General features: G+C 37.7%; 1 protein-coding gene across 2 annotated transcripts in view; it reads right to left on the bottom strand.

Moving 5' to 3' along the window:
* The window catches only part of CRY1 (cryptochrome circadian regulator 1), a 39,176-nt gene that overhangs the window by 1,530 nt on the left and 15,507 nt on the right, over nucleotides 1-22,139 (bottom strand). The window contains exons 2-13 of one of the 2 annotated variants that reach the window (XM_080393379.1): nucleotides 14,559-14,667; nucleotides 10,796-10,938; nucleotides 9,293-9,477; nucleotides 7,847-7,935; nucleotides 7,098-7,238; nucleotides 6,688-6,999; nucleotides 5,038-5,189; nucleotides 4,736-4,938; nucleotides 3,876-3,977; nucleotides 2,555-2,647; nucleotides 1,371-1,442; nucleotides 1,162-1,269 (exon numbers count right to left, since the gene is read on the bottom strand). In XM_080393379.1, the coding sequence (XP_080249505.1) occupies nucleotides 1,166-1,269; nucleotides 1,371-1,442; nucleotides 2,555-2,647; nucleotides 3,876-3,977; nucleotides 4,736-4,938; nucleotides 5,038-5,189; nucleotides 6,688-6,999; nucleotides 7,098-7,238; nucleotides 7,847-7,935; nucleotides 9,293-9,477; nucleotides 10,796-10,938; nucleotides 14,559-14,667 (1,705 nt within the window). In that variant the 3' untranslated portion in view covers nucleotides 1,162-1,165. The remainder of the gene's footprint in view (nucleotides 1-1,161; nucleotides 1,270-1,370; nucleotides 1,443-2,554; nucleotides 2,648-3,875; nucleotides 3,978-4,735; nucleotides 4,939-5,037; nucleotides 5,190-6,687; nucleotides 7,000-7,097; nucleotides 7,239-7,846; nucleotides 7,936-9,292; nucleotides 9,478-10,795; nucleotides 10,939-14,558; nucleotides 14,668-22,139) is intronic. The other variant, XM_080393380.1, reaches the window with a different exon arrangement.

Raw genomic sequence — 22,139 nt, 5'->3', positions numbered from 1 at the left:
AAATGAAGTGGACTGAATTTCCCATTTCATCTCTAGAGATGCTGAATGCATCTTCTATACTTGCTGTAGGGAACCCCTATCTTCCAATTCCACTGAAGTCTCTCCACGCACCATTATCTCATCTATACTGACCAACTCTTTTTGTAAAAGATAAAGATGGAATGACATCTCAATCACCTTTAATCTATGCTGTCACACTCCTAGTTTTGAAGTCTTGTCCCCTCTTGCTTCAGACAGCCCTCCATTCCTCGGCTTTCCACTTAAGTAATTACTCTTTAACTTGTCTTTCAGGTCATCTTCCTTATTCCTCTCAAATTGAGCTCACTGAGGGAAGCGGTATAACATCTTTGGCCTTTTCTTTTTCTCTATCCTGTTCCTAAGTAACTCTATCCAAAACACAAAATCCAGTTATCTTCTCTATGTTGATGATTTCACACATATCAAACTCCCCAATTTACTGCTTTTCTCCACACATTTTCACACTTGTTCACATGTACCTTTGCAGCAATGCCTCCTCCTCCAAACTCAAGTACTTTTCACCACAGCCTTCCTTGAGAAACTTGGCTATCTGAGCATCCCGCTTAGGTTACAGACCAATGACAAGTGCTCAAGGCTTCAAATCTTCCTTGTCCCTACACCTCTACATGCAATAACTACATCAGCATTCCGCAGGCTTTCTACGGTCTCTCCCTAAAACATGTTCTGCTTAGTCCACTTGTATGTCTAGAACTCAAACCCAGCCCCTTTCAAGTGGTGTTAGTCTTCTGATTCAGGCCACCGTACAGTCACCCAAACAGCACTGGGCACAACTTCAGGTGAGATGCAGGAGCAGAGAGTAACTGAAACTAAATAAGCAGCTCTGCTAATGTACATGACACCACAGTTTATCCCTCTCACTTTCATTAACACCTCACTCTGTGTCTGAATCTTTGGTCTGGTTCTATTTTTTACAACTGTTTCCTATCTCATACTTCACAAACTCTTCAGATCCAGGATTTTGTATTATCTGTTTGTATAGCACCTGGAACTGAAATATTTGCAGCACTAATTTAGGATCCTTTGCATCGCAGTGATATGAATGTTACTGTAGACTTGCAGACACAAAATCTGTACAGGAATTTACTCATTATGAGGGTAATTTTAAGGTGTCTCAGATCTTACCAGTTTAATTTGTGCTCTGTCGCTGGACTTTTGGTCCAACAATCTGAGTTTCTTCTTCTGGATTTGGGCGTTTCCCTGTACTAATGCCAGTACCAAGGGCTGTTCTTCCTGATAATTTAAATTTAAAACCAGTATTTACATTAAGACTCTATTGCACCTTTATATATTCAGGAAAAGTGTTTTTGTTTCTTTGTTGTTCTTTAAATTACCTGCTTGCAATAAGTGTGATTGCTGATTGTCTCCATGAGCATAGTGTAAGATACTACTTGCTTGACAGTAACCTGTTCAGATACAGTAGATATTTATTATAATAAATAAAATTTAGAACTGCAAGCAAGCATACAATGACAAAAAGGAGCCAATTGATTTATTTTCCATCATCAAGAAAAATCCTGCCAGAAACTACCCTAAATGCAGAAGAGTTATGCAAAAAAAAACAAACCACCAAACCAAAAACCACCAACAAAAAGACTCACAACCCAAAAAACCTCATGGCAGTCTACAGCAGTTAAATATATATGCACAATACAATATTAAGTGCCTACATATTTATGCATTATATTTGCAACAAGCAGAATGTTTATATATCCAAACACTTTAATTCTAAGTTGTTGTAAATGTTAACATTTGTTCTGCCAAGTCTCATCTTTTTTATGATTTTGTTATAGCATAACTAAGCTGTGAAAAAAAGTATATGCAAATAACTTAAAGATGCAAACTGAGCGCCCTGCATAAATAGCGTAAATTAGCAAAAGCAGTTGCAAGGTTTTTTTATTCTGAACAGTTGTGGTGTTCTGGTTATATTCTGGATGCTTAAACAAAACAGACATGACAGTCATGATCAGTTAACACACAACCTCTGTTAAGATTGCAGAGAAACAGTTGTGCTAAATTTGATTGCAACTTTCATCCATCACAAACCACAGCTTAAGTTTCTGTATAGTTAAGGTAACAAAAATTTGCCTCCACAATATGAGAATATCCACATAAAAACTGTGGAAATTTATTATGTATGGGAAGAGTGGTAGTGAAATCAGGGAAAAGTAACATGCAAATTTTGCTCTCTAATACAAAGTCAACTTCTTTCTTTCAGTATCTTTCATTTGAAGTAACCTAGGATAATGTTTATTTATTTTTAAGTCACACTTGTGATCCCTCCCACTCAAAACATACAAATATTGTTCTAAATGAGCATTTGAGAGATAAAAGTGACAAGACAAGCAAGTTCACTCTAAGAAATAATTTTTATGTTTCAAGAACAGAAACAAGGTCAGTTCAAGTTGCAGACAGCAGCTGTCACCAAAAATCTATCCATGTTATTTTGATGTTTTGTCTGTTTTTCCACAGTTGCAAGGATTTGGAGATCCTCTACAGACAGGCACTGCCATAATACCTTGCTGCTGAATTCCACTTGCTCCTGTATGAGTGTCTCCCAGGGCACATGGCTGAACAACTGTATGACCATCACCAGTTCCCAGCTGAGCTGCTGGAGAGGCAGGGGAAAAAAAACCAACAAGACAACAAACACTTAAACATAACAGAGGACACAATTCCAGTTCTGGAATTTAAGATGTTGGGTCTCCCCCCTCCCCCCTCTTTGAGAGGCAGACTTTGATTGTGGTGGGTGGTTTTTTTTCCAAACCACCTCACAACAGGTCCAAAGCTCTAATATTTTTGTCTTTCCAAATTCACACTTGCAAACTCAGATGAATACATAGTAACCTCCTACAAAATGGATACATTTCTGATATAAAAAGTGTAAGAACATGTGTACATTTAAGCATACATGTATACCTTTTAAAAAGAGTGCACATAATGTTAGTTTTTTAAACTAAGCCCTTCCTGCTTTCTAAATCTCTGAACCTAAAAGGAAGAAAAGCTCAAGCACCCAGCTAGCTTTAAGGAGTCTAGACTTCAATTCTTTGAGAGGAACCATACTGGCTGACAACAATCAGGTCCATTTTCCTCCACAAACTGCTTCCAACCTTGTCTAAAGCCTAAGGAGACCAGAATCCCAGTAGATATCCAGTTCTGCTGTATCTTTTTACAATGAGGAGTCCAAGGTACACAGAGTATTCAAGACATTGCTGCACCGTGGGTTTAGACAATGTTAATAGTGTTCTTACTTATTTTTCTAAGTGACTAGTTAATGCTAGCCTTTGCATGTTACCATAAGCAAGTTTAATAGCCTAAAGCAATTTTCATCAAAACTATATGACAAATTCTATATTAAGGTCTTTCAGACACTGCCCACCGTGTTGTCATTGACATTATGGTAGAATTACATTCCAGTAAGCTATCTAATGCTAGCATTAGAAAACTTTATAAATTAACAATTCTGACTTGAAAATTCACAAATCACTCCTTGCTACAAATATCATGATGCCTGTAGACTTCTACCAATAATAATAATAAATCATTCAAATGCTTTTTTTAAAAAATGAACTATTTGATGCATGTTAATAAGTAATTTTCAGGGAGAAAAAAAAAGGTTAAAAAATCTTACATGTTTGGGATTAAAAAAATATTCAAAAGATGTCTATATACAAATTCTGCCAACCTTCATGAATAAATCTGAAAATGTTTGTGACTTGCACTGAAAACTGTCTTGTGAAAACAGTTCTTTTTTAACACATAACACACCAAGGGCACTAGAAAAGAAGTTTGTGCGGTTCAGTACCAATAATTCCATGTACTGAAAGATTTTGACTGACCTCCTGTACCACCACAACCAGAAATGCTTTCTCCTGGTGAATAACCCATTAGGCCACCATTTCCATTTCCGTTTGGATTAGAAGGCACTGTTGCAAGAAGACCTAAGCAACAAAATAAAATATATAGCCATAATGAAAACCAGGAAAAATAAAAGATGAAGTGTATCATGCTTTTTTCCTCATGATAGCCAATTCTCCACCCTCACCTTGAGTGATTTACTTTTGTAACAGGAGAACATCTCTCTAACTTGCCAAGTAATTTTAGTTCACAGTTACTTAACAGGCATTTTCTACACAACACACTGCATAACTTCTCCAATATTCATTATTTACACACATTTGTTACGCTGCATTAAGGTACAATGCATCCTGATTCAGTATCCAATATCTGAACATGGTGACTGCTTACACCTACCTAAGCAATACAAGTGCATGTGGTTTACCTCTAGGAGCAAAGGGGATAGTCTTTCCTAACTAGGAAGAAAGCTACCAGAAGCTGCATTGCTCTTTGAGTAACAGTATTTGCAAATGCAAATACAGTATGGTTGAACAACATTAATTTTCTCATCACTGGTATTAAAACTTAACTTTACAAAAGCATCAGAAGACCCAGTTTAATAGAACAACTTCCAAAAATGCACAGAAGAAAGAAAAGTCCAGGTAAGATTTAGAAAGAGGCACTCCACTCAAATTCTTTCTTCCTTTTCTTGGGTATATCTAATATTTCCTTTTATTTGCATGCACAACCCTAGTCACAACACTGAGCTCACATCTGGTTACCATTGCTATAAGACAGAATTATTAATTTCTAGAAGGTGAGAAGTTTTCAAACAAATAAAGCCAATAGCCTATAACCATACCCAGTCCTCTGTATCGTGAAAGCTGCTGGTAGATTTGTTTCATCCTCTCAATATTCAGACGGCTTGCCTCTGCATGATTTACCATTGGCTTGGGATAATTAACTCCTATAATACATTTTGCTGCCTTCTGGATGCTCTCTGGGGCATTCCAAGGATCATAGATATATTTTGCAGGGAAACCTCTAAGTACTGGCAAATAGCGTCTTAAGAAAAAAAAAATAAAAAGGTCATTTTCAGTATAAAGCCACTTGACAGTTTAAGTGACATCCATGAATCGCTGCAGTTTCTGGCTTGTGAGTTACCTGATGTAATCCCCATTTGGGTCAGTTCTCCTGCCAAAACCCACTGGACAGTAGCAGTGAAAAAACTGCTGAAAGAACGAACTACAGGACAGCCACATCCAGCTTCCAGCGTTCACACTCCAATCTGCATCAAGTAACAGTTCTTCAAAGACCTTAAGAAATTAAAGCAACAAATTAGTCCGAACATGGCACACCTTTGACACCCTGACATTTTTAGGAATTGTTCTGAGCTTCTGGTTTCATTAGAGGAAACCCAGCTTTTTAACATAGCAACACTCCTTCTTACCTGGCAACATTCACAGAATGCTCAGTATGCAACTGCAAATCCTTACCTGAACACCAAACTCAAGAACAAGAGTGTGATAGCTGTTTGGCTTTTATCCTGTAAAAAACCTTGTAGACATCTCTGAAAGCTACAACCAAAAAAAGTTCCAGATTCTTACATATGCACATCCTTTAAAAAAAATAAATCCCTGAAGGATGGCTGGAGCTGGACTGATTTGAAAAAATAAGATTTATCTTAAAACACTTTAAAAAAAATTTCTAAACAGAAAGTAATTAATAACATAACAAGATCTTCAGATGACCATTAACTGTTAGCACACAACTGTTCCACTAGATGCTGCCATGTAATAAGACTTTGGAAATAACATCATTGCAGAAAGCCAGAATAACTTTTGCTACATGTGGATGCATGAATCAAACATCCTTCCACTGCACAAGGCCGGGCTCTCCATAGGCTGTATTATTTCAAAAGTAAGAAAGTTGGCATTTATCTGTAATAAACAGCTTTGGTTTTTGGCTGAGTTATGTGCATCTTCGATAACTTTATCTATGAACAGCAAAAGGAAAACTCCTAAAGCAGCTTATGTTGTTGTGTAACCAAGACAGTTTGGGGTTTTTTTAACTGAAAGTGTTTGCTTACAACTGATTTGTTAAGAAATATGAAATTTCATGAGATCATATACATATATAAATATGCAGTCATGATCTGGTGGCAAGTAAATGCATTTTTAGATTTCAAAAATAAAAGACTTTTTAATTTATTATCATTGATGAATAAAAGATGTACTATCCTTCTAAAAACGTAAAACTGATTCAAAGGCTGAGATTAAATTATTCCATCCTTCAGAAGACTGGCATTTGTAACTTGAACTTGAACTGCATAAAAATTAATTGCACCGAAACTTCAACCAAATCATTTTAACCATACTTGCACTTCTAACATTGGGTGAAGGGACAGAAATTGCTGAAAGAACATGCTCAGTTTTTAGTTTTCTCCCTTTAATTCCTGTGGTGCTTTCCCTTCACAGGGAAGCAGACATGAGATGTGAACAGAAGCTGTTCACACAGTACGACTGGCAAGAAATTTCAATTACAAGAGTAATCCATGTTTATTTGCCAAGATTTTGGAAGAAATCCCAAATTTAAAAGAATGCAGACCTATTCTGACTGCAAGAAACACTCTAATATTCCAATAAAAGAGGACATTCAACAGGCAAAACCAACATCACTGTTTATCAGAACCAATTTAACTTTGGTCACAGTTTAAGGCTTAAAATTCAGCTTCCACCACACAGTAAAAGTTCTAGAATGACTACTAGCAACTCCAATAGGCACTTCAAGCAATTCAACAGTAAGAAACAATACCTTCATTCCTTCTTCCCAGCTAATCCAGAGGTCACCTCGAGTCAAAAAGCATGCTACAGCATGCCGGGCTAAATGGTGAATCCAACCTTCTTGACGAAGCTGTGTCATAATCGCATCAATCCAAGGAAAACCTGTCCTGCCTTCTGCCCATTTGGCCAAAGCCTCAGGATTCTTATCCCAGGGAATTTGTACACAGATAGGATTCCCCTCCATTTTATCAAACCGTGGATTGTTAGTCGCCGCTGTGTAGAAAAATTCACGCCATAACAGCTGGCCATAGAGGGAGAGGGGAGGGGAGCTGTTCTTTTTTACCTGAAGATCGTCATTAAAAGAAAACATTTTATTAGGAGAAGTAGTAGGGAAAAGCCATGACGTCTAAGAACATGTAGCTGACTGTGTAGAAACCATACCTTTTTGTACAGATCCGTTAACTTGAAATAAAAGAGACGACAGGACAAACAGCCAAAGCGGAGGTAGGGACTAAGCCCTGTAGGGCTCGCCAGAAGGGAATTTGCATTCATTCGTGGTCTTTCAAAGTTTGCTACCCAAGCCTTAAAAAAAAAAACAAACAACAACAAACAACAACAACACAACAACCTAAAAAACCCACAGCAATACCAGACTACAGGCTAGGTAGCAACTTGTAAATGTAAAGCAAGAAATCATGTCCATAACAGAACCCAGACACTGGACAGATGGTCACATTACGTACAATATCTAGGTGCTCCTTTTGAATCAGCAGAATCTCTAGAAGGTAATTCATCTCAAGGCAGAATGCATGAACTGTCTTCCAGAACTACCTATCTATCTTCTAAAAAGGAAAACCTAGACAACTAGCATTACATTAGCTTTAGAATTCCCCTTCAAAGTTATAAAAATTATGTTTCAAGCAAAAGTACCTCCAAAGAAAAAATAATTCATTTTTTAGTAGAAAACAGTATCACAGACTTTCTCTAAAATTTATATTAAAGACAACATGCTATAAACTTTTAAAACTAAAAACCAAGTTGATTTGTATCAGTATACCAAGGCATTGAGTTCAAGTTTGTGGTTTTGATATTTCTTTTTTTAAGCAACTTGTCCAATTCCTTTTATATCCAATTGCAAAGAGTAACTACGTTTCCCATATGTGTCATACTTGCAATGATTTGAAACATACCTTTCGTTCTAAATGTCTTTCCAATCGTGTGAGAGCTTCTGTTTCCCCCCCTGGCCATACTGCAGAAGGCAGACCATCTGTGTCAAAACCTGAAAAACATTTAAATTGAAACAGGGAATTTTCTTGTTTGCTTATACTGTAGTGCATCAAAATTGTAGTATATTGATACTCGACTACATTTTATTGTATCTTGAGAATAGTGGTAAATTGGACACATGGCAAAGTACAAGTTTTAGAACAGTATGCAACCAAGTCATACCAAAGCACATTCAATACCTCTAGTTTGCAGTAAAATCCAACTTTTACATTTACATTGATTTATATTACAAGTTTTACATGCTGAATGGTCTTACTCAGTTTCCCTATTTCTGGGGTTTTTTTGCACCAAGTGACCTTTCTATCATTTTTCAATTCTCAGTTCTGCAATATGTGGGCTATCCCAAACTCAAAACTTTTCTTTTTTTTTTAAGTTACTCCTAAGAAACAACAATTGCAATTGTAATTTACAGAATATCTAAAAACTTCTTCCATCAAAATAAAAGCACAAGAGCTAGCTTCAGAACATTCCTAGGTTTCATTGACCTTGACTTAAATAAACGACTGGGATTATTGTCCATTCGATCATAAACATGTACTTGAGCTGCAAAAGAAAGATGAAAACAAAGTAACAAGATTTCTCCCCCGGGTCCCCCTGATTGTTCACCAAGTGCATGAGATATCCAGTGGTTAAACTATAGGTAGACATGTTAAATGAGATCTTCTCTTCTCAAACCCTTAAAAAGAAAGGTCTGCCGTATGAGAGTTCAAATGGAGTACACAGAGCAGTCACAGCTCAGCCAAAATCCATCCAGACCCTTGTGCTCGCAATTTGGAGGTCATACCACATGTGCTTGTATTTTGGGGCATGGGGGAACAGGAAAGAGGGGGGAGATTCACAGGACAATAGCTTGATACCATTTCTTAAAATTAAATTTACAGAAACGTAAGGTGCACAGCTCCCCAAAGCTTCTCAAAGAATTATTAGCCTTACTAGTATCTATTTTTGCATTGCAAGACAAGAGGGAATTTTAATTACTTTGTAAAATGACAGACTAATGACCTGAAGCACAAAGATACCAAATGTATTTAATACAAAATGAAGTATCAAAGACTACTGGTAGCTTACTGATTATTTGGTACCATGGGAAAATGGCTATGCTGTATTACAAAAAGCCAAACGGTACATAGTGTATGTAGTTTGATATAACTGAGCTTCCATTTAAAAGAAAACAACTAAAATTTACAGGGTTCATTATCCTTTCTTGTTCCTTTTGTGTGTCATAACTGGCATCAGTTTAACAATTAACCGTAAGTAAAAATAACCATGAGAGAGGTTTAAGTATTACGCTTTTAGTGGTAGATTACATCTTACTTGTTTCACAGTGTCAAAGCAATCTTAGAACATACCTAGCTCTTCAAGTGATGGGACACCATATTTCTCATCATGGTCATCAGAAACTGGAGTAGTACATTTTTCCATTACCTCTGGGGTTATAGTCTCTACTGGCATCTCCAGTGGTTCCATTCTACTAATTAGGGTCTGGAACCGCTTGTAAGTAAGAGGAGGCTGTCCTCCATTTAATTCTATTATTCTGGAACAAAACAAAAAAGAAAAAAAGTAGTATGTCAGTCAATAATACCTAACATTTATTTTTTAAAATAAAATATACACATAAAGAAATATCTTCTTACCTGCCACTAGCATGTTATAAAAAAAAAAAAAAATATCACAGAAATACATGGCAACCCAGACCATTTGAACTTTAATTTTACCATCCTTTTTTTCCCCCACTAGGGAGATATATAAATTAACTGTTTATAACCAAGTCAACTATTCTTCATCCCTGGGGTGAGGAAAGTCACTCAAGAACAAGTAATGAAAGATCATAGCTACATAGAGATACACGCAAGTAACCTACAAGACCATGGTATTTGCATTATAAAAAAGTATCTATTTTTCTGCTCTGGTATTGAGAACAGTAGTCAATATTACAACCGTCTTAATACGGGGAAAATCAAGGTGTAGTTTATACACACTGACTGTTGTTAAACATTTTCCATATTTTGCACTGTCACCTTAAATATATATAAAATTCTTGGAAAGGAAAACTTCACAGAAATAATTTACAAAGTGGTAGATGGAACCAACCATTCATTTAGTGGAGGAGTGCCTGGGCAGAGAGGGAAGAAAAAGAGTTCTAAGTTTAGGATAAAAAAATGCATCAGGTTTCAAATTGGTTTCAAAACAGTAATTCCCTTTCCTCCCATATGTCTAGCTGCCTCTCATGCATTGGTTTGTAACAGAATAAAATTGGCATCTACCACAATAAGTCACTTAAGAGAAGCCAAGTAATACTTCTGAATAGTTTGTGAATTATGTTTCCATAATAGGGAGCTAATACTAATCCATTTAAATAGATCTTTGGAAATATAAACAAGACATTAAGTAAGGCAACACAGGGATAGCAAACAATTACTTACTGGATACATAACTAGTAGGAAACTGTTCTTGAAAAATAAAGGACTTCCTGCTTCCTTGTGTACCACAAGTAAAATAAGGATGAAAAATCTAACAAAGCAACTAAGCAACAATAGATCTTATTTGGGAGAAGTTACAGGCACGTTTGAGTGAACTTCATTATAGTAAGACAGAAAATTAACATGACTATGATTTTCAAAAGAACACTGAATCAAAATTGTATTTCAGATACAGTTATGTATCATTTTCTTGAGTTAAGTTCTACTCAGTATGCAATAAAATTTGGAAGGATGGATAAAAGGGAAACATAAAATGTCTTCTTAAACATGAAGTGCTCTACAAAGAAAGTAGCACACAATATCTAACCAAGTACTACATAAAATTAATACTTTTTTTTTTCCTTTTTAAAATTAGAGGTAATGGTAACTTACTTGTCTAGGTCATATAATGTATGGGAAATTCGAACAATGACCTCCACTCCAGCTTCACTAGCCAGCTTCTTAATTGCTGCATCTCTTTCCTTCCCAAATGGTTCAGAATCATATTCAATAGAAAGTTTTGCAATATTCCATTCCTGCAACAACAACAACAAAGTGGTCCTTCAACTTGGCTGCTTGATGGAGGGGGAGGGAAAAGAGAAGGAAGGATACGGACAAGATGGAACACCAGCTGTGACCTGCTGAAACTTGTCAAGAGATACACAACGGCCCAAAATACATCTAGGCACCCAGACTCACAAAAATAAAGCCCAACATTGTGGCATCTAATTAGGAATCAGGCATAAAAAAAAGCCTCTATCTGACCCATTAGTGTGAGGGCATACAATAACAGGACAGCTTCTGTGCAAACTGAAAACTCAGCTCTAACTTCAGTATTCATATACCTTAAGAGACACAAAGGAAGGGAAAGACAACAGAAGCTGTCTTCTGGACATTGATCAGCAGGAGTAGTTTTGCTCTGTAGAAAAGCTTTTCATACATGCCTGTCAACTTTAAGAGCAGAACTGAAGTTTCGGGGAGGGGCAGGGGGCACAACAGAACAAAATACCCCCCACCACCACCCACTTTCATTCCCTTTTCCAAATCCTCACCCCTCACCCACCAGAAGAGACAATCTTCAAATTCTCAATTACAAAAAAATCTCCGTCCTAAACAGAGGACACCTTGAAGTTTAATATCCTTCATGTCACAGATGCCGTTACCAAGGCCAACAGTAACAGGTGGGGGAAAAGAAGTGAAGAAAGGGATCAACTAATGGCTAAGGCTTCATAACAGTAGGAAATTGGAAAGGTGATGTGTGCACACAATGATACTAGAAAGCCATCCTGCCAATCAAACTCTGGGAAATACCTTTCTAATCCCTCAGAATCTTAATCAGTTAATACTGAATCAGAAATACACCAGCCAGACTATTTCGGAGAACTGGATTTATACCAAAGAGACACACAGCGCTCTATACTGTTCACCTAAGGTGCCCATTTCACTTCTGAACTCCAGCTCTCTCCTAGGTGAAGCCCAGGTACAACCCTGAGGATAGGCGATGTCAGGGAGTGCCTGCTCTTTGAAAGAAGGTTTGGTTCCTTCCATCATTAAGTCTACCAAGACTGACCCAGCAGGCCCCGAATCCTCAAGCAGCCTCCTACACCCTCATAACATTTATTTCCCATTTCATAATGTAAAACCACTGCCTGACAAGTTGTAGCAGGTATTTTTCTAAATCTCTCCCTCCTCTGGCATACTGAAAAGAGAACCATAAAAAAACGTGTCCAAGAGCCAGAGCCATGTCCCCAAGGGAGCCAAGGAACTCTGAGAGAAGTGCTACATGATGCGAATATACCCAGATCACATCAGCATGATCTAGACACTTAGAAGAAGCATGGACACAAATTGCTTTGCATATACTGCTGGATACTTTTAGCAACATTGATGCATTTAAAGAATTACAGAGATTGTTCCAATTCTATTTGCTTTACCAAGCCAGTCCCAAACAGCTGGAGATACAGAGCAGACCAGAAAAAACTGAAGAGAATGAAGCAAGAACCAACCAAAACTTGACTGGTTGAAGTTTACCAACAGGTGCCAGGCGGGTGCCTACTACTAGCAGAAGCTGGATCCCTGCAGTCAGATGGAAACATCATCTTCAAGTTACTTAGAAAAGCCACAAGCAAACAAAAAACCCAAACAAAACCCTCAAACAAACAAAAAACCTGAAAGAATTTTGCAGAGACCTGCAAAGTCTGCTGGAGAAAATATTCTGTCTCTATGCACTACTCCAGAGGATGACACTCCACTGCTGCTAGCAGCAGTGCTCCTAGCTAGTACCGAATTCAGCATCTTAAGGGAATCAAAGCTGCTCTGAAGGACTGAAAAGAGGAAAGTAGTTTTATATGTATGTTTATATATATACACACACACAAATGAAAGAGCCTAAAGGACCTTGAGGCCTTCTTGCAAGGAATTGTCCTTCAGCCTGGGAAAGAGAGCGCCCTACTAAGAAACAGCTATGAAGCTTTCATCCCCAGGAAATCCACAGAGGCTGGCATCTGTGACAGGGCTCCCGACAAAGGCGCTACAAAAGTTCCACTATCTCCTACCATTATTTAAAGTTATCTTCTCCCAGGCAAAAAACACCTACGTGTGTTCTTCAGGGTCAGGATCACCGCTCACCTTTGAGACATTTAATGAGGATGATCTGAAGAGCTTGGTTCAGTGTTATATGCCCTTTGCTGCACTGCAAGTGCCCGATACACAGATACTATACTGCTCTGGCAAAAGAGGCTGTGAGATTAGCGATAGGAGACAGATGCATGTTCCAGGCAGTCTTCAGCCAAACATTGAAGAAGTCCTCAAGAGCCTCAACAATGCCTCTTATTTGTTCCAGGATAGAGGATGCCCTGAAAAGCTCCTCAGCAAGCAAATACAAAATAAAGACACTTCTTTGAAATTTGAGGAACGAGAAGACATAGACAGATGTGAATGTTCTTTTTCACCTGCCGTATACTATCTATATGACAAGTTATTTTCATTACTTTCTCAGCACTAATATTCTGAAAATGTGGCACCCCAATGCTGTTAGGCACAGAAAGATCAGCCTAGTAGAAAGATCTGAAACAGGAGTTGTCAAAGTAGCCATTATGTAAGAAATCTTGTCACAGGTCACTCAAATCCAGAAGGCAATACACACAACAGCAAGATCTTTGCTCCTATTTAAATGCAATCAAACCAAATTTGGCAGGCAGATATAATAAGCTTGAATATCTGGGGGTTTGCAAGCACCAACTAATGCCACTCCTGCAGGAAATTCTTCACTGAAGGGAAATCAAGAAAAGACCAGTCAGAGTATCATCCAGTTAGCATATCACAAATAAAGCACAAGAATGAAGACTGAAATGTGAGATCTGGTTGAGTTTCAGTTTGGTGTTGAAGACTTAGGAATAAAAACCTTGAACGGATGATCTCTTTGGAAAAACAGGTACTCTATTGTTTCTCCACAGTCTTGCTTGTCTCAGTCTCCTTGATCCAGTCACTTGATAGAAATTTTTAACATTATTCCGCAAAGTGTTCATTTTTACTATCGTATTATAGTATTGTTACCTTAAATACACAGTTATCCATGGAATACAGATTAATATCAGTAACAATCCCTCACAGTTTTAATTTGCTCAATAATCAGACCCTTTCCCACAAAAGCCTTAAACTTCTTCAACTAGAAATTTCTTTTTACCTGCACTATGCTTTTACCAAGCCTACTACTTATTAAATTATTAAATACTTTTAATGGCCAAAAGCAACCACAGCAGATATTTGGCCTAAATAAGACATTGCTTTTACAGGTCAGGCTTTGAACTTGGACTTATGCACAGAATCGTATTTCAGTATTTCAAAGGGAACCTGGAAAGGAATATTTAATAATATGCAATACCTACACTTAACAAACCATTTGAAATCAGTTCCACTTCTGGAAAGAAAGAAACCAAAACCTGTAAAGTCTAAAAGCAACTCAGTTCAATTGGTGATATGCACATTAGAGGGGAAAAACCTGAATCTAACAGAGAAACTGCAAGAACAGTTAAATATTTGCATGGATAACAATGTGTGCTGAAGTATGTAGTGCAAGAAATTAGTTGAAATTTCTAGTTGAAATTAGTTTCTCAGTCATATTTATGGACAGAAACAACTGCAAGGTGGCATTTACCTTAAAAAGTCTGGGAAAAACATCTGCTGGCTGTCCACGAATAACAAACAAACGTGAATTCAGTTTCCGCAGATTGGCATCAAGATCCTCAAGACACTGAAGCAGGAATCTGCAAGGAAGTGTAAAAAACCACTTATTTTCTGAGGAAAACCAGATAATTTTACAACAGAAAAAGGGAACTAAGAGGAACAATCCAACAAAGATTATCACACCTTCAGTATTTGATGCGTGTTTTGGTGATGCATGCATGTTCAGTCTAATTACACTTAGCTTACAGCAGTTCAATACCATATAACACATTCAACAATAACTCAGAAAACCAAACTGCACTGCCATTTAAGTTTCCATCTCAACACTATTCAACTCTTGAATGGACTAAAACACCTTCAAATCTTAAATGGAACTAGAAGTATCTTGTCACTCTGAAGAAAAAAGCACACAACTGAAAAAATCCCAACAAACCCAGGCAATCAGCTGTTGGCATACTGCTACTAAACTTAATCCAAGTCCTTCTTACAACACAGCAGCCTGAACTCTTACTAAAAGTAGCATACCAGAGGACTACATAGTCATAACCAGATGATCTTAAACATCTCTTCCAGCCCAAACCATTCTATAACTACACCTTTGGCCTTCATTTATAAAAATAGCTCTCTATATAACAGTTTCATGCATCTTGGCTGTAACCTCACCCAAATTATTTAATGAGCAAATCAGTAAATAATGAAAAAGAAAAAAAAAAAGAAGGGGGGGGGGGGTACGACACGACACACAACTGCAAATCTGCAAGTCTTTAGGAGAAACAGGTAATTGCAGAAAGGATGTTGAGACAGGTCCACATGTGCAAAGATTTTTTACTGAGTATACTGAGTACAGTTAACTAAAGACTCCAATGGTGACAGATTTTGGGGGAAGAATAAAAACAAAAGGAAGGAGAGGAAAAGTGAAAGCTGTACCCTGCAGCTAGCTGAAAGAGAGATGCTGGGGGTTCCCAGATGAATGCCCTTCCCCTGGACTCCTCTCTGGTGTAACAGGTGACTCCTCCACAACACTGTTTCCTCACAGTAACAATGCAGTTTTCACCAAGAGCTGCTCAAACTCTGCCAACTGTTCTTACTCGCAGTGCTGTTGGCACTCACCGAAGTGTGTGCTGATCAGGGCCGGCGCTGAGTCAGAGCCCGCCAGTCACCAGCCTCTGCGCACACACACCACTGGATGCCCTGCTGTAAACCAAGAGCTACACCCAAGGGGGGGTGGGGAGCAGAGGCGACCGACGGCCACGCTGCAGGGCATTATTTCCGAGAGCACCTGCTGTATGTGTGTGTGCAAGGCCGCGAGGGTAACACCACAAGACCAAGGCAGGGAAAGCAGTGCCACGGAGCCCTGGAGGCACGGTGCCCGCTGCCGGGATGAAAATGTGCGGAGCTGCCAGCAACGGGCAGGCTGCACCACTGCGAGTGCCCACAGCACTACGAAGACCAAAGTGTCGAGCAAGCAGGTTTACTAAAATCAGGAGTTCACACAGCACCTACGCTTTAAAGAATGAATCTTAAGAAATAACCGGTTACAAAGAAAATGCTACACCTTCTAGGAGGTATACAGCATACATGACTTGTAAATCTACTAACACTTTTTTACATTTTCTAGAGATTTAGCAATATATATGTGATGACTACCTAACACAGATTGCTTCCAACTTTATATGGAAGAAAAGTATCAAAAATAATATATAAAAGGCTGGGTGAAAAACCCAAGAGCTGCTATTAAATACCTAAAATGTGCGGCTCACTCAACCTGAAAGGATAACAGCAGGCAAGTCCGAGGGGAAGCCAGCATGTAACAGCTTCTTGGCTGGCAACTATGCTCATATGTTTTTTGACTGGAACAAACCAAAAATTTGAAAAAAAAAAAAAAAAAAACCCAAACCACAAACAACTCTGGTAGTGAGACCGCGAAGTAAGAAAAGTAAAAGGGACTTCTGTATACACATTTAGTTAGAAGGCCCACAGGAGTAATTTTAAGAATCAGATGAGAATTGCACATGCTTCTGTCTGACAGAACCTGGGCCCCATGTTCCCAGGCCAAAGTCACTTCCAGTTGGACTCTGGAAAGTACAGCTTCATTTTATCATTTTTTTGAAACCTGAAATGACAGACCTTACCATTAATCTTACCCATGTGAACCTTGCCTTTCAGGAGCACGTGCATTCACATATATTTCACAAATGGCTATGAAGACAAGCTGCAATAGTGCCCTGGATGCCTTTCAAACAGTCCAAAAGAGGGTTGGTTGGATTTCTTTTCTTGGTTTGGTTTGATGGGATTTTGTTAGTTGTGGTGGTTGTTTTGTTTTCTAAACTTTATATCACAGAATATAAGGAAAAAGGTATAAAGAGAAAGTGGTGACATAAAATGCTCTTAACTATTAAAACTAAAAATCTGTCTTTCAGGAAACCGTTGGGTTTTTTCCTATTGGCATTTCAATTTGCACTATTTTCTCAATCTCTTTCTTCCTACCTGACTGATCACAGCATACAACTTCTAGTCTGTACTTGGCACAAAATCCTATTCAAGAAGATTACATGCACTGACCCAGTCTCCAATTCACATCCAAGATCCCTAAACTTGCCCTTAATACTGTTTAATCTCTATTTTGTTGATTCCCCAAATCCCCTCTATTATCTCTCAACTATCTCTTACCACACTCCAGAACTGGATCTCCATAGAACTCTTTCATGCATTTAACAGACATAATGGTGTAGACTCAAACTGTTAAATGTATGTAGGAAGGGAGCAGGAGAACAGCCAGAGGACACACACACACTCCCCCAACCTGAACAAAACCAGAACAAAAAAAAAAAAGCCAAACCACAGCTTCCATTGCAAGACTCACTGAAAGCACATTGTTAAAAAAACCCAAAACACATCAAACCTAGCAACCCTATGATATCTATATCACAGCAATGCAAAAGGATACTGCTTTTGACTTTCAGAACACAGCTTCAGTTTACAAGTGGGTACTCAGAATAAGCGTGCAGTTTATTAGGCATATTTGAACCTTTCAGACCAAATGTGTTTTAATAAAGTGTGCTTCAAATAATCATCTATTTTGCATTCACCAATTGTATTTATGCTATACCACATCTAAAGGCATTTTCTCATATAAAGTGTTAATAAAACTTTTCTAACATAAAAGCATTTACAAAGATTTACAGAACCATACAATAGTTTGAGTTGGAAGGGACCTTTAAAGGTCATCTAATCCAACCCACCTGCAACAAGTCTTCCTCATTTAAAACCAAACCTTCTTAAATCATTGCTTTTAGATACAACCCCTACCAAGAAACTTAATAGTTGAATCAACTGCTTGTTATAATCAAAGTTTTCACCTCCAGTTTTTCTCATGAGTACCTTTAAAACTTCCAGACACAGCACAGCATCTTTACTGTGGTGAAATGCATGCTAATTAATATCTAGTTTTAGGTATCACCATATACAAATTACTCTGAATTTAAGGAAGGAAAATTCTACCTTTCAGAACTTCTCCATTCATCTAACATGTTAATAAATGTCTGTGTGAATAGGCCTATGCAAAAGGAAATATTCTAATTATACCAACTCCCTGGGACAACTTTAATTCCTGCACTTGCTCTAATTTTGGCATGGCACTGTAATGCATTAAATTTATCTCCTATCCTAGCAAATTAATGTTTTACATATAACAAACTTTATATCAGATAGGAGTAATAACATATTCAGAACATCTACACCCCCCCACATATTAAGGCATAAGAGAAAATAACTAAATAATAATTCTCAGTTTTCAACAACACACTGTCACGGTGAATTATTACCGGATCTGGAAGAGAAGAGGTTTTAGTTTACCAAGGTATCATTTTGACTGGTAACACCTGTTTGCAAGTGAAAATGGTTTTGAATTACTCTAATACTATGCAAGGACACTTGCTGCAGCACAGGTGTTTTGCTCAGTGCAGGCATTTAAACATAATTAAGAACAGCATTCTAGCATAGACAAGGCAAAATTATTTGAGCTTTCTCTCTGAAGAGATATACCAAAATGCTCACAAACATGTTCCTTTCACAGTACAACACAAATCAAAAAGAATGGTAACTTAGTCTGTGAACTGAAACCAAATATGAAATAAAAAGTAATTTCTTTTCAGTATATGAGCTCTTGAGGCAAAGTTTCTTCATAGCAGCTACAAAGTAAGAGCTACTACGCTTGAAGCCTATACTTTACACCAAAGTGTGGCATTTAGGAGCTATGCAAATCTCTCCCTGCAGTTACAGGTCTGCAATCTAAAACAACTTTTTCCTCTCAACCTAAAGGTCAATGGGCAAGCACTTTCTTTTTCGCTTTGAACGACCATAAAAACTACATGACGTCATTAACAAGACAAAAATGATGCACAGATATTTTTAAAATCGGATTAGAGCACCAGCCCAGGTTTCTGCACCTGGTATTCAACTTTCCTCTAGTTTTGTACAAGGGAAAGTTCACCATTAATTTCACTGTAGCAAACTGCACAAGGTACATGCATGACGGAGACGATGGAGGCAGGCAGAAGAGACTGACTTATTGTAACACAGGAAAGATGCCGATGCAAAGCATACCTGTCTTCAAGCAACACTCTTAGAGGGCATTACACACATTTTGCTTAGCGTCATCTAACTACGATATTCAGAATTTTCATGAAAGCTTCTGAAGACCACATTTTTTAAAAGATATATACATAAAATCTTAGCTGATTATTCCAAGAAACTCCATGATCTTTCTTGCTGCCAATTACACAAAGTCTTGGGGTCTGAAATCTAACCTAAATGTTCTGCCCCCCTGCACCTTAAGAGTGACTGCCAGAAACTAGTTTGCACAATACTGATGATAATTTTAGCTACTATGCAACTGATACAAACCGGTACCATCAAGGCAGAAATTCAAAAAGTTAAGTAACTAATGGTTAACACAGTTAATCATTAACAAAATGAACAAATCTAAGCACTACATCATGCAGCCCTCCTGACTCTGCACTTAACATGATTAAAGACCTTCTCCAGGGAAGAAGTCAGGAGCAGTCTGTTAAAAAGGCAGCATTCTTATTTAGGAGACACACAAGAAGGAACCTTATAGACATACTGCTCAAGGCTACCAGTAAGTCTTGTTTGGCGTTATTTTTAGGATTAATGAACACCCAGAAACCATAATCACACAGAACAATCCTTGCCAGTATGAAATGAGGACAGTTACTGGGAACTGAGGGGGCTTAAAATGCAGTGACTTCTCTTTCAGGCACCACTGACATCTGAAAATGGTGGTGCTAAGCCATTAAGCATCTTCAGTTTCAGGTTTTTTTCTGAACTGATCCAAATTCTGAATTGAACCATTAGGCAAGGCAGGAGTGTTAGGCTGCACAGCCAGTATCACACAAAAGAAAGGAATCTAGTTGGGTTTCCTCATTCTGAGGAAGAAGTTTAGAAATTTGAGTGAAAAAATCCCCAACCACCAGTGATAAAACTTGTTTCATTCCTAAGTTTAGTATTTTTACCTAAGACTGGCCAACTTGCAGCAACCCATCCAAACTTCCATTTAACTAGTCTTTTTAAATACCTTCTATCTACCCACTAGTCCTCATGCCAAACCATTGATTACAATCTCTCCAGTGAAAGAAAAGTGCTGTCAAACAAGAGACTCATGTCATTACAGATATCTGACTGCCACCCAGATTTTGTTTACCAGAATTATCTTAAGCAGCCTAATGTCTGCTAGTTTTATTTTCCCCATTCAATCTTTTTTTCCAACATTGCTATCAGATAATCCTTCTCCATCTTTCAAAGTTTAGTAGAGCTAGATTCAATAAAAAGAAAAGAAAGAATATCACATACTGGTATAACATCAACCACTTTGAGTCGTTTACAGGATTAGACCATGACTATTAATAAATTATGCAACATTTATTTCTCTTCATGGGAAGAGAGTAAGGGAGCCTTTCTTTCTTATGTATCTGCTATTTTGCCATATGTTCTGTTAGATCATTATGGAAGTCTGTTTCATTCAGATAAACATTATCTTCATACCACCTTCTACAGGAATCATAAGGCTGATTTCATCTGCCAAAACAGAGTATGAGCCTCTGAGAAGCATCTCAAATTTCATGTACCTATATACAAATATTTAATATTTTATCAGTATACTTTCCTGCTTGATTGCCACCAACCAGTGTGTCTTAGCACGAGCAGTATATTCTTACGAAACTATAAGAAGATTAAGCTCAGACAGGATTTAAGTGTTATGTACACTCCACCGCATCCTCTGGCAGCAAGCCATAGTAATATTTTCCTATTACCAAATCAAGGTCACAGAGGCATGCCTTATTATATTACACCGTTTCAGCGAATACCACATACAACTTCCACATCCTAAAAAGGTATACAATAATACATTTCACAAAGGTATTATCCTTAAAGCTTATACACAAAAGCAGGAAAAAGTTCATGTTATTCAACTCTAGGTACTTAAGTGAAGTGGCTGTGGGAGCTAACTAATCTCCTGCAGGGTTGCTCTACAGTCAGTGGAGAAAAACCAGCTCCTTTAGAGTGCAATTCAGGACTTCAGCATCTTTCATAACTTAGTAAGAGCTGATCCACATGCAAAAACCAAACCAAACAGACCATGAAGTGTGTCACTCCACTTTTTTCCTCTAATATTTACTACTGTTAAAACTTCCAAGACAAAACAGAGTTGTGATGGAGGAAGAATGCAAGATATACCCAAGCCCATGGACAGCTTAAATAGTCACAATTGCTGTAAAAGAGCTTCTTAAACAAACAAATGCAGCTCTTTGCAAAAGGATTAAGGAAAGGACTTTGAACAATAATAGAATTTAATGTTGCTTTCTTTCAAAAGTCTCCAAGCTGAGTCATGTTGGGTGCATTTTCTTTGAAGCTAAATAGTAAAGACCATTTCACATATGGAGTTGAACTAGAAAACCAACTACACCAAGCAATACTGCTCTATTAAGAACAACAAAATAATTTGAATCTAACCTATCTTACAATGGACACAAAGCTAGTAATTCCTTACATATCATTCCTCATAAATTTCTTCCCAACTGAATGACCTTTTCAAGGTTAACATTCCCCAAAGGTAGGAAATAAATTTTTTGTCCTATTAAACAGACATTCATAATCTCCCAAATAGCAATCTGTATTTGCTTCCAATTTTCTGAGCCATACATCACAGCACAAATAGTGTATTTAGCTTCTATGAAGATCTGGATCTTAACTTCACATTCAAAGGGCACCTATTATTCATCTAAACTATTCCCATATAACTAGTAACCACACATCTCAAATTACTCGCTTGTTACAAAGGTCAGCCTCCTGGGTGATAGGCAACTAAGGCTCACAGCTTCCTCAATCTCACTCCCAGTGTCTTCCATTCTTTAATGTATATATTCTGTGATTATCTTTCTCTAATCCAAATCTGATAAATCAAAGTCCTTATTATTTGATTTTAATTCCTTATGCCTACTCTTTCCAGAGAGAAACTAGGTGGATCCATAAA

The sequence above is a fragment of the Falco punctatus genome (genome assembly GCF_963210335.1).
Source record: "Falco punctatus genome assembly, chromosome: 6".
NCBI lineage: Eukaryota > Metazoa > Chordata > Aves > Falconiformes > Falconidae > Falco > Falco punctatus.
The sequence above is the reverse complement of the archived record's forward strand: the minus strand, read 5'-3'. Positions and strand labels throughout refer to the sequence as shown.